The following is a 13,109-nucleotide window of genomic DNA, read 5'->3' on the forward strand; positions in this document are numbered from 1 at the left end:
ATAGAAATCATTAATCCCTTTAGGCTGCAATCCTATGCCTGTTTAGACAGAAAATTCCTACAAGTCCCAGCAACTGGGAGTTGTAGGAGTCTTCTCTGTCTCAACAGGCATCGGATTGCGGTCTTAGAGATCGTACGATCATATAAAAATAAAGATATTCCTTACAAAACTCCAGTACATAGGCAAAAGCATACGCAAACAAACCCCGTGTGTATAAACAACAGTACAACATTCTGATTGTCAAAGCTTGGAACCGAATGAATTGAGGGAACGTTTCTCTGCAAAATTAAAAGAGCAATCCTAAGTGGGACGTGCAGCTGTTCTGTGTTTTCTTCCTTAACAGTTTTTTTTCTGGTGAGAAAGGGTGCTTCCAAACAAGGCTTTTATATTGTCATCGCCCAGCCTCATTCACAGAAGTTTACGGGCGTCCAGGCAATATTCTACTCACAATCCTCCTGTGTTTTTTCACCACTTCCATCTTTTTTCTTACCGTAGAAAATCCATTAAGGGAAAAAATAAGATGGAATACCTGCCCAATGCCTTCTAACTGGTATTGCTAGGAGCCCACCATCTGATTCTGGGGATGCTTTCAGAAGAGCTTTTATCATGCAATGACTCTGCCTCATTCACGGAATTATACGGGGGATCCAGAAGTCGTCGTCCACCTGTAACCCGTGTTTTTCCACCGCTCCTTTTTTTTCTTCCACCACATCTTTTTTTTTTTTTTTTACTGCAAAAAATTGCCTGGGATGAAAAAGATGGAAGAGCTGCACAATGCCTTCTAACTGATAGTCCTAGGGCTACTCCCTGTGGAAGCACCCCAAAATGAAAAAAAATTGGAGAGAAAACACAGAAGGGCTACCACTAGAAGATGACGATGATAAATTTTCAGGAATAAGACAGTGCAATTGCACACTAAAAACCTCATCTGGAAGCACCGAATAGCTACTACACAATGCTCTTGGAGTGGTGGCGTTAAGAATGCTCCGTCTGGAAGCACGTCGGGAGCCATCAGCTTGTTTCCACTATTGCAAAGGGGAAAAAGCGCAGACCACGAGATTGGCGCTGCGTGTCTTCCCAGAGCGTTACGAAGCGGCATCGGAATAGAGGCGCTTGGCGATTACCTATCTTACCGATCGAGCTCGCTCCAAGACCCCAGGAAAGTGGTCTTCGATTGCTCTATCCTGGGACGCGCGCCTGAGAGCTCGCCGGAGCGAACCATCGAGCGTGAGGCGGCGCCCGCCATTTTTCGCTGCCATAGCAACCGGGCCTGGCAACGGGCGGACGCCGAGCAGCCCCGAGTAGCCAAACGGGAGGCTCTTCGCTTGTCTTTCTCGGAGGCCCGGCCACCGCTGTGCAGTAGCCCTTCCCGTGCCGTGTTATGATGAACCCCCCTCTGTTGGGTATGCGTTGCCGCTTTTAACCCCCCCATCCCTTCTGCGCCGTTCACACACTTTTCCCCTTTGAGGTCCTGAGGTGATTTTCATTTTTTAACGCGGCTGCCCCTCTGCAAGTGGCTTCCTTGCCTATGGGAAGATCTTTTCTTTTTCTCCTTCATTCCTCTCGCCGGTTTGAGCGCTCGCTTTGCTTCCCCAGCGCTTTGATACGCAACCTCCTCCCCGTTTCGGTATGCCCATTTCTGTAAAGAGTTTCCCTTCCTTCTCCCAGATTGAGCGGCTGCCGTCATGCCTCTGGATGGAGATGGGGATGGAGATAAGAGGAAGATCTTCATTTCGACCACTGCAGCAAACTACTTCGGCTTGTCGTCGTTCGCGAGCCTCGCCCCGCTCTCGGCGAGCCCCGAACTGACTAACTTCCTAGATGATGGCAACGAGTTTCTTCTGTGTGTGCAGCACTCGGAAGACGAGATCGTTGTCTCGAATAAGGTACTGTGTCAGCCTCAGGCTGGCTGGCAGGCTGGCAGCCTAAAAGGATCGTCCGATTTCTGAGCAGTCATGACTTACTTTGGAATATGCCCTATTGGATTCAATAGGACTTTGTTGTTGTTCAGTCGTGTCCGACTCTTCGTGACCCCATGGACCATAGCACGCCAGGCCTTCCTGTCCTGCGCTCTCTCCCGGAGCGTGCTCAAGTTCATATTCATTGCATCCGTGATGCTATCTAGCCATCTCATCCTCTGCTGTCCCCTTCTCCTTTTGCCTTCAGTCTTTCCCAGCATCAGGGTCTTTTCCAGAGAGTTTTCTCTTCGCATTAGGTGGCCAAAATATTTGAGCTTCAGCTTCAGTATCTGGCCTTCCAATGAGCAGTCAGGGTTGATTTCCTTTAGGATTGACTGATTTGACCTCCTTGCAGTCCAGGGGACTCATAAGAGTCTTCTCCAGCACCACAGTTCGAAAGCATCAATTCTTCGGCGCTCAGCCTTCCTTATAGTCCAGCTCTCACAGCCATACATTACTACTGGGAAAACCATAGCTTTGATTAGACGGACCTTTGTCGGCAAGGTGATGTCTCTGCTTCTTACTATGCTGTCTAGGTTTGCCATAGCTTTCCTCCCAAGGAGCAAGCGTCTTTTAATTTCATGGCTACAGTCACCATCTGCGGTGATCTTGGAGCCCAGGAAAGTAAAATCTGTCACTGCTTCCATTTCTTCCCCTTCTATATGCCAGGAAGTGATGGGGCCAGATGCCATGATCTTAGTTTTTTTAATGTTGAGTTTCAAACCAGCTTTTGCACTCTCCTCTTTCACCCTCAACAAGAGGCTCTTTAGATCCTCTTCGCTTTCTGCCATTAGGGTGGTATCGTCTGCATATCGGAGGTTGTTGATAATTCTCCCAGCAATCTTAATTCCGACCTGTGATTCATCCAACCCGGCGTTTCCCAGAAGTAAACATGCATTGGCTCGTGCTGCTAGGCTTGAAGCATATCCTGTCTTGCAGGCTCAGGGTGGGAAGGAGGAATGCTGCTTTGTGGCACGCTTGGATGTTTTGGGCATCCACTTGCAAATCAGAGTGCTGGTAAGTGAATGCTTTCAGGAAATAGGTTCCTTTTCCGTGATCTGGTATGCCTGTGACAGGTTTGCCAGTCTCTTTCTGCCAGGGCTCCTGTGCATTTTACAAGCCACCTCTTGACAAGTGGAAATCTGTCATGTTTTTCCTTCCCCTCTGATTTTGTTCATGCTAGGAAAAGATTCCCCTGTTGAATTTCTGCTTGTTGTACAGTTGTGCACAGGAGCCTTGCTAGAGAAAAAGTGACAAGCTTCTAACAGACGTAACAAATGACAAAAGGAGTACAACTATCGCATCTAACTCTCCGTTGGGATTTTATTATATTAAGCGGTATGTAAGAATTAATAATAAATAAATCTAGTTGGAAGATGGGAAGTAGAGCCGTTACGTCAACCCTGCTGAAAGACCAGCTCCATTGGGTTTCTCCTCTCTCTGAACTGTTTCTGGCTGGTCATTGTAAGAACTGCTATGTAACATTTAAAACTGGTGCCTTTCAATGCAATCCCATCCATGTCTGCTCAGAAGTTTTATACATTCTTAGTTTATACATTTTAGACACATTGGAGAACCATTAGGATTCTAGTAAAGAGAAAAAATAGACTACAAAGGACTGAAGTGAGCTAACCTCTGGTATAAACTGCATGGTGTACAAAAATGTCATTGCTTCGATTCTTTTAAACTAAAGGCAATATACAAGCGATCCTTGTATATCATACACATGTTTCCTCCTATTTTCTTTGCTTTTTCTATATTTTGCCCTTTGTTTCCTCAGCTCATCTAATGTAAAGCCTCGTATCAAGAAACTTCTGCCTGTGACTTTTCTTAACTGCTTCATTTCAAAGGAATGTTCTTCCATCACATATAACCTTAGCCTTTTCCTTTAAAAATAATTAAAAACTCATTTTTCTTTATTTTTCTTTTTATACTGTTCTAGCTGTGCTAAGATTGTCTCCACACTTTTTAGCCCAACATCTGACAAACTTTTTTTCTCCCTCGCTGCTTCCCTTCTATGTTGCATCACAGTGAGCATGAACTTTTGTGCAGAAAACACCTCAGTTTAATCTTTATAAAGTGCCTAATATGATTTCAGTAATTTATAAAGGTTATCACAATGGTGAATAAGTTATCTACAGTTAATGTATTTATGTTACTTCATCATATAGGTTGAAGCTGGCAATTCAGAGGACAAAATGTTGGTATTCTTCAAGCTGCGACCGGATGTTATCACAGAAGATAACCTTCACAGCAATATTCTTGTATCGTCTATGTTAGATTCTCCTGTCAATATGCTTTATCAAGCAGTGCGACAGGTATTTGCGCCGGTGTTGTTGAAAGTGAGTATGGAATATCCAAGTTATTTCAATACATTTGCAGATTTTTTCCCATATTGACTACATCTATTTATCTATAGCTGTTCTTTCACTACAGTTTTTCATATCAAACAGTGATTTGACATGATGTTCTGTTAATTTTAAATCACGGTACTTTTCCAGGTTTTTTTCTTAACTTGGGTTACAAGACTCCAAAGTGATCCTTCTCAATTCAGCGTAAGCCTATTTTGGTTGCAGATGCATGCACAGTTACTATGAAGTTTGTTGTTGTTTATTTGGTCAGTCGCTTCCGACTCTTCGTGACTTCATGGACCAGCCCACGCCAGAGCTTCCTGTTGGTCGTCGCCACCCCCAGCTCCCCCAAGGTCGAGTCCGTCACCTCCAGAATATCATCCATCCATCTTGTCCTTGGTCGGCCTCTCTTCCTTTTGCCTTCCACTTTCCCTAGCATCAGCATCTTCTCCAGGGTATCCTGTCTTCTCATTATGTGGCCAAAGTACTTCAGTTTTGCCTTTTTAATATCATTCCCTCAAGTGAGCAGTCTGGCTCTATTTCCTGGAGTATGGACTGGTTTGATCTTCTTGCAGTCCAAGGCACTTGCAGAATTTTCCTCCAGCACCACAGTTCAAAAGCATCTATCTTCCTTTGCTCAGCCTTCCTTATGGTCCAGCTCTCGCAGCCATAGGTTACTACGGGGAATACCATTGCTTTAACTATGCAGACCTTTGTTGTCAGCGTGATGTCTCTGCTCTTCACTATTTTATCAAGATTTGTCATTGCTGTCCTCCCAAGAAGTAAACGTCTTCTGATTTCCTGGCTGCAGTCAGCGTCTGCAGTAATCTTTGCACCTAGAAAGACAAAGTCTGTCACTGCCTCCACGTTTTCTCCCTCTATTTGCCAGTTCTCAGTCAAGCTGGTTGCCATAATCTTGGTTTTTTTGAGGTTTAACTGTAACCCAGCTTTTGCACTTTCTTCTTTCACCTTCGTCATAAGGTTCCTCAGCTCTTCCTCGCTTTCAGCCATCAAAGTAGTATCATCTGCATATCTGAGATTGTTAATGTTTCTTCCAGCGATTTGAACTCCAGCCTTGGCTTCATCAAGCCCAGCACGTCGCATGATGTGTTCTGCATACAGGTTGAATAGTTAGTCTCCCCAAAATTAGTGGAACTTACATTTTCCAGTGTTGCAATTGTTGTTGTTAGACCATTTATGTGAATGCACTTTATATACAAGAGGATCGGTCCTTGCTCCAAGGACCTTATAGTTTAAAATGCAACAAAGGAAACTGCAAGGGAAGGGAAGGGAAGTGGAGGCAGGGGTAAACAGGGAAACAATGTGCTATTATTCCAGTTACATATATGTACTTAGGGTGCAATCCTATGCATGTTTAGACAGAAAAATGCCCTACAACTCCTTGTATTTCACAGCCAGCATCACTGGCTGGGGAACATCAAGAGCTGTGGGACTTTTTTTCTGTCTAAATATGCATAGGATAGCGCCCTTAATGTGTATCAAAGACAGCAGAAAGGTCAAGAAAAATGAGGATTGAATAGAGTCCTCTAAATGTGTGGAAGCCATCAATGACTTTTGTGAGAGCAGTTTCAGTGGAGTGTCAAGGGGGGAAGCCATATTGGAGGGAATCATGAGTGGAGTTGGAGGAACAAAGGAACACAGCAAGTTGCCTCTTACTGAATCAGACCATTAGTCCACCTAGCTCAGTATTGTCTAAACTGAGTAGCAGTGGCTCTTCAGATGGGAGTCTTTCCCAGCCCTATCTGGAGAAGCAAAGGATTGGGGAAGCTTAAGACCTTTTCCATGCAAAGCATGTGCTTTAGCACTCTGAGCTATGGCCCCTTCATAGGGGTGAGAAATAAAGACAGTGGGAATAAGCAGCATGGTCCAAGAGTTTGGAGGCAAAGGGTAGCAGGGAGATTGGGCACTAGGTTCAGTGTGGGTCAAGGGATGGTTTCTTGTGAATAGGAGAGACAGTGGCATGTCTGAATGCAGAACGGTAGGAGTGAAAAAGATTGATTATGTGGTTAAGAGGAGGGATAATAATAGGGGAGATGCCAACCAAGAGTTGGGAGGGGGTGGAACTTTGAGGGCATGTGGACCATTTAGACGAAGACAACAGAGCAGTCAGTTCATCAGATGAGAAGCAGGAGTGGGGAGAGGAAAGTGTTGAGGGAGGTGTCAAAGGAGGGAGGATTGGGAAAAGGGGGAAAGAGGAAGAGAGATTGAAGTGGATGGTTTCAATTTTAGTAGCACTGAAGAAGGTGGCAAAATTAAAGTGGGGAGATAGCAGGATGTTTGTGTATGGTCAAAGTCTTATTTTTGATCTTGTGTTGACAATAAAAGTACTTGATGTTTAGGCATGGAAACCTTAATATTAAGATGTTGATAAAATACAGTGGTAATATGAGAGCTACATCATCTGAAATCTTTGTTGCAGGATGAGAAATGGAGTAGAGATTTTGATCCCAAACTTCAGAATCTTTTGCGGGAGTTAGAGGCTGGTTTAGGTTCTGTTCTGAGGAGAACAGATACTGCTTACACAGGAACTAAATATCGGGAAGATGATGTTCAAGGTATATAGCACTTGTTATTTATAACAAGTAAAATTTTAATTAGATATGCATGACAATAATTTGTGTGATACAGCAGTCTTTCATTCCAAGCATCATTTGGAAGTATGGTCCCTTGATTTCAGTGAACTTGCTTCCAAGTAGGTGTGTTTGTAATTATGGTGAAAGGCTTGAATGCTAGTTAATTCTGAGTCACTCGTCACAGTACGTATTTCTAAATTTTATTTATTATATTTTTAATCCAAGTAATAACTAATTTTCTCTGGGCAGATTACAAACAGTAATAAAATGTGTTTATTGGGGGTAACGGAAATTTATTAAAGTAAATGCTGTAACTCTAGCACTCCTTCAACTTACTTGATATTCATTTTAATACAAGATCCTAAGCAACTCTGAATGTTGTATCTGCTGGATCAATCTGTGCCTTTTTTTTGCAGCAATACTTTCTCCAAATGATGAGTTTCAGTTCTGGACAGAGCGTGCTCAACGTGGGAGCAAGTCATGTAGCAAGGAGAGAGCTTCTCATTTTAAAGAGCTATTTGAAGTCATTGCATATGTGTGTAACTTTATTTATTGATTGATGTTCTATGTAAACAAGGCTTTGCATGCAGAAAATGTATTATAAGATATCAAAATATTGATTATATTTTTATGCCCCACTCAACAGAATAGTCACAGCCCACAGGCCCACATGCATTCTGGGTTCCTGTTGCCAGCTATATGACAGCCTGAGCTGTGCAAGTACACAGAAGAAACCGTCCTTACATGTTCAGGGACTGGGTTCCCTGGACTGTGGTCCATGGAACCCATGGAAGCATATCCCAGTGATTTCATGAATTCCTAAAGAAGGCTAGAAGGATTATGTATTTTGGTCAGTAAGCATTTGACTATTGGAATGTTTTTATTCACTGCAGAGATCAGCAGGTAGTTTCAAATATTGGAACTTATTATGATTTGATTCTGTTTCAGAGATGTATGAATAATGCAAGGCAGCATATCTTCTATGTGGTTCCCAGTGACATAAATGAGATTGTTGAGAATGTGTGCTGTCTTACATGGTCATACATCTTTGGTTGATTGAGCTCTGTAATGAATGTATACTAGGGGTGCAATCCTATGGTCCCAGGGACCATAGAATTTTTTGGATTCCCTCTCCTGAACCTGTAGACACTGTACGACTTCAGGAAGGGGTCTTCAGAATCCAATTCCTTCCCCTCCCTCATCCCCTTACAGTAGCAAAAGTGACCTCGGATGACCTAGTAGAGGTCAAAAAGGAGACATTCCAGTGGGCAGGAGTGAAGAGGGCTGGTATTCGTGAAATCCTATGGCCTCTCCAGCCCTGCCACCACCAGTGTGCCTCATCTAGACAGGCTCAGAGGCCCATCTAGAGGTAACTTTTTAAAAGGAGGATGGAGAGGTGACAATCACCTCCATCGTTCTCCCTGCCCTGTTGGCAGCAGCAAAGCAGAGCACAGGAATTTCAGAAGCCCTAAGCTATTGTTATTTTAGTAGTTTACCATGTTCCTTATCTCCAAAGGTTTGCAGGCACATGTAAATAATAAGTAAGTACCACAAAGAATGAACAAAATGGCAAAGTCCCAAAGCATTTACATCCCAGTTATCAAGCTCTATGTAACATTTTCATAGAAATAGTCCTGGGTAAGTAACTTAAGGATTGCAGTCTTGTTAAATATATTTTTAAAATATTCACTGCACTTTTAGGATTATTACAATTTGGACAGCCTGTCTTTATTTGAAGTTGTGGATTTAGTGGAGACTACACGTGATACTGTTGATGATGTGTGGAGACAACCTGATCACGAACCGTTTCCCCAGCCTCGCATGCAAAATCTTTTGGATATCATAGGTAAAGTTGTGGGTAGCAAAAACTCCATTGTCATGATCAGATGGTTAAAATAGAAGTTCTTTTGATGTGTTTTCAGAATGTGTCTTCTAGCATTTTTATCTTAGTATTTTAGTGCTTCAGCAAAAGTGTGTGAAGAAATACCTGAAAAGAAAAGGTAATATGGAGAAGAGTTACCAGAACTAACATCGCTCCTCTCCTTTTGTACAATGTGTGATTCCCCTTTGTTTCCAGTGCTGGTGTGTGGAGGATCTAGATGGCTCGAGAATAGATGCAGCATGGCTTGCAGGGAATCAGATTTGTTAAATGAGGATATTGGGTATCTAACAACTCTGCTGTGCAAGCTCCTCCATAGTCTGCAGTCTGTTGAGCCAGGAGGTCACTTCATCACTTGTTAAAATAATATGTGAGGATTTTCTTCACCCTCTATAATACTAAGGACGTAATCCTATGCATGTTTTAAGTACAATTAATTTGCACAATTTGTATATGTGATTTCAGCTGGCGCTCTTGGAAGATTTGTTCAGAAAAAGTTGGGAACTTTAAATCTGTGGGAGGATTCCTATCACATTGTGAAAGAAAATCTGAAGGCTGGCGTCATGATTTGTGAACAATGGGTAGCAGGCTGCGATCATCTTACAGGCCAACTGTGGCAGCGTTACACCCCACATGTATGGAAAGCTGAGAAGTATGTTCCTGAAACATTAGGAAAACTTGGTAAACGCCTTGAAGAGGTAATAATTGAAGCTTTTAAATGTAATGTTCTTAATGGGGAGGGGGCCATGTCTCAGTGATAGAGCACATGCCTTGCCTGTACAAGGCCACAAAGTTCAGCCTCTGGCATCTCCAGTTAAAGAGTCTCAGGTAGCAGGTGCAAAGAAAGACCTGTGCTTAAGGGGAAAACTAGATGGGATGATGGAGACCTGTGAACAGACCTCCTGCCTCTTTAAATATTTGCAAAAAGCAGCTGCAGAGCAGCTGATTTAGATTGAGACACCCCTAGTGCAGGGGTGGGGGGAGGATATTTAGAAACCTACTTTCCCATGCTGTTTCCCTGATAAAAAAATCTTCCAGTCCCCAAAGCTGGTATTTGCCCATTAGGGACAACATAAGTTTTCTCTAATGGGACAAATGGCAGCTTTGGGTAGGGATGGGTTGATTTAAAAAAAATAAGGTGGAGGTAAGGGTTAAATTCCCACCTACCCCAAAGTGCTGTGGTTCATGGATCTTGTCTAATATAGCCCTGAGATCATGGAGAGTTGCTCCCAGTGAAAGTAGATGATATTGGGTTAAATGGACCAACGTTGTGATTCAGTATAAATGAACAAAATCAGTAACATTGGATAGAATCAAATACTGTGAGGAGGACCCAGACCTAAGAGATATACCAGATTATCGGCATGTGGAAGGTCTCAGATTCACTCTCCATCTCCCATCAAAAAAGAATGTCAGGTAGTTTGGTGGGGAAAGACCTTTGCCTAAGCCTTGAAGGGACAGCACCTGGTCTATGGATTAATGGCCTGACATGATCTCAAGGACTGTCATATGTTCATTCCTAGTGGAGGCTGGTGGCTCCGATTTTGGTGGGGCTGTGAATCCATTCTGGGTTTCAGTCAGAAGCAGCCAGAACTCTAAATAACTTATTCAAGGTGCTAAACCCTATGCCAACATAGGTTCAACACCTTGTATAGCTCCATTAGAATTCTGTCCGGTTCTGACTGAAACCCAGAGTGGATGCACAGCCCCACCAAATGTGGAGCCACCAGCCTTCATTGTTCAATCCCCAGGAATGGCAGAAACCTTATTGAAATTAATGGAAGTTCCATTCTCTTTTGGAACTCCCATTCATATTAAGGGGGTGTGCATTAGGGAAGCTCTTGAGTGCAATTCTATAATGTACAATTGAGATCTATTAACTGAAGAGGAATTTTCCCATTGGTCTCAGTGATATGCTATTGTACTTATTATTTCCAATGGTATAGTTCCACATGTAATATTAAAATTGTAGAAATCAACATATCCAAATGTTAATAATTTGATATTAGATTAATATAATTTTCATTAGATGTATCATTTGTTGAAATATTTTTAATCATAATTTTAAATAGAGTGGTTTCACTGCCAATAGAATTTGTTGCTTTCCATGTAATTAGTTGGCAAACTTTTGCAGGTGATGGCTTCTTACATACAGTTACAATGTACCTTTCCTTGTATAGGTGCTAATGATTAGAACACTTCATGAGAAACTTACATATTTTTTGCCAACTGGCGAACAGCAAGCACTGCACCTTGCCCAGGTGTTTGAGCCTTTTGCTGGTTTGAATCCTGTGCACTATAATCCCTACACTGAGGTATATAATTGGTACCTTATTTTTACTCTCTTATTGGCTTGCATTGAATTGCATTGAATTGCATTTTATGAAAATGGACGAAACTAAATATATATTCTCTGTATCTAGCCTTTGTGGAAAGCAGCAGTACGTCAGTATGAAAGAATTATTGCTCCAGCAGAACAAAAGATAGCAAGCAAATTGAAAATGTTTATTTCAGAAATTCAAGATAGTCCACAACAGGTATTTTTTTTTACCAGTGTGATAACTAGACATTTAAAAACATATCTGAAATAATGCATACAGGTAGCCTCTAAATGAGTCCTTTTCTGTTTGCTTTTCGGGACTCAGTAGTGTACCACAAGAGAGGCTGAAGTGTGTCATAGAAATTCAAACTACCATAATGGGTGCATCCACCATTCTTGTGTCCCTCAGAGTGGGGAGGCCCCATGCAGCTCTGATCCTGGCCTTCTCTCTGCTGCCATGTGGGCAGTGGCATCAATCTGAAGGTGTTAATAAGGAAACACAGGCTGCAGTGCATGTGGCTGGTATTTTGAATATGCAACCCCTGCTCGGGGTTGTTGTGTCATGCAAATCTGGGAAGTGTGGGTTATGCCAGCATTAAACAATCCTGGCATAACCCATGGTCTGTTTTAGGTCTTGTTTAACCCATGCGTAACCCTTTCTCACTGGGTTTGCATGAGCCAACACACCCCGAGCAGGGGTTGCATATTTAACCTGGTGCCCATGGGCTCCATGGCTTGTCATAGGTTAAATATCACAAGCCATGGAGCCCATGGGCTCCAGGTTAAATATTCAACCCCTGCTTGAGGTGTGTCGGCTCATGCAAATCCAGTGAGACAGGGTTGTGCGTGGGTTAAACAAGACCTAAAACAGACCATGGGTTATGCCAGGATTGTTTAATGCTGGCATAACCCACACTTCCCAGGTTTGCATGATACGACAACCCCAACACACAATAGTGTGTCATCTGAACCTGGTCACTGACTCGGTTCGCATGTAATGGTGGCAAGTCATGGGTTAAATAACCCATGATTCACAGGGACGCGTGCTGCTTGGGAGCCACTTTTGTTTTCTGTAAACAGCTTCTGATTGGCATGATTGGAGTTTGTCAGTGTGACGTGCGAACCTGCACCAATTGGTTGTTTAGGGGCTAAAAACCCAGTGGTTAACCCATGGTTTGTTGTTGGGTTTAGCCCCTAAACAACCCATCACTCTGGGTTCACACATGATGCTGACACCTTCTGATTGTGCCACTCGGAGATTGTTTACAGAAACTGGAAGTGGCTCACATGTGGCATGCATTCTCATTATATGCCGCCATGACGTGTGAACAGCCCCACTGGGATTCTCCTATGCAGTGTACACCACTGCTGATAGGCATGGCAGAATCCCAGAAGCATTGCCATTGAGTAGAAAGCTCAGTCCCAATCCTGACTTGGCAAAGGGGAGGACATGAAGTTGGGTGACAGTATTAAGTGGGCTCTTCTACAGTTGCAAAAAGGTAGATGCCCATTGTTATTTGAGCTTTTTGAGAAAATGTATGTGTATTTTTCTGAGTGAAGTGTGCCTCCAGTTTTAATCCACTACAAAACTACCAAGGTATATAGCTGTTGATGGACAAACCTACAGGAAGAAATGGCCCATCTGTCTTTGGAATGTGAGCCCTTAGGTAAATGGCAATGTGCCTACCACCACTGCATCCCTTTAGATTGAACCTGGGAACAACATCTCTTTTTCTGCCAACCTGCAGGATTTTTTAAGATGGCTAATTGAGAAATTCCTAAAGGATTGCTGCGCTTAAGATGGAAGACTCTGAGATCGGAGCCCTCCACCCATCCAGTGCCCTGCTAACAAGAGCTGTGCAGAATGGAAGAAATGGCAGAGGTTTTTACAGCCTTGATGTTCTCCTTTAAATGTATTTTTAGCTAGATCAGCCTCTGAGCCTCTCTAGCTTGCTTTCCTTCCTGGTACGGGGGTGGGAACAGAGAGGCTATAGGATCCTGTGGATC

The 13,109-nt window shown here is 43.0% G+C and overlaps 1 protein-coding gene across 14 annotated transcripts in view; it reads left to right on the plus strand.

Annotated features, from left to right (window-relative positions):
* The first annotated feature begins 1,186 nt into the window (after window positions 1–1,186).
* DYNC2H1 (dynein cytoplasmic 2 heavy chain 1) overlaps window positions 1,187–13,109 on the plus strand; it is a 278,032-nt gene continuing 266,109 nt past the window's right edge. For 12 of the 14 annotated variants that reach the window (XM_084842673.1, XM_084842676.1, XM_084842677.1 and 9 more), the window contains exons 1-9: window positions 1,187–1,403; window positions 1,669–1,886; window positions 4,130–4,300; window positions 6,750–6,885; window positions 7,320–7,438; window positions 8,605–8,749; window positions 9,248–9,480; window positions 10,963–11,097; window positions 11,206–11,319. In XM_084842673.1, the coding sequence (XP_084698799.1) occupies window positions 1,686–1,886; window positions 4,130–4,300; window positions 6,750–6,885; window positions 7,320–7,438; window positions 8,605–8,749; window positions 9,248–9,480; window positions 10,963–11,097; window positions 11,206–11,319 (1,254 nt within the window). In that variant the 5' untranslated portion in view covers window positions 1,187–1,403; window positions 1,669–1,685. Of the gene's footprint in view, window positions 1,404–1,668; window positions 1,887–4,129; window positions 4,301–6,749; window positions 6,886–7,319; window positions 7,439–8,604; window positions 8,750–9,247; window positions 9,481–10,962; window positions 11,098–11,205; window positions 11,320–12,870; window positions 12,985–13,109 lie in introns of those variants that run through there. The other 2 variants (XM_084842681.1, XM_084842684.1) reach the window with 2 other exon arrangements.

Source organism: Heloderma suspectum, chromosome 3, assembly GCF_057233095.1.
Source record: "Heloderma suspectum isolate Gila_16-S chromosome 3, 16-S_ref, whole genome shotgun sequence".
Lineage (NCBI taxonomy): Eukaryota > Metazoa > Chordata > Lepidosauria > Squamata > Helodermatidae > Heloderma > Heloderma suspectum.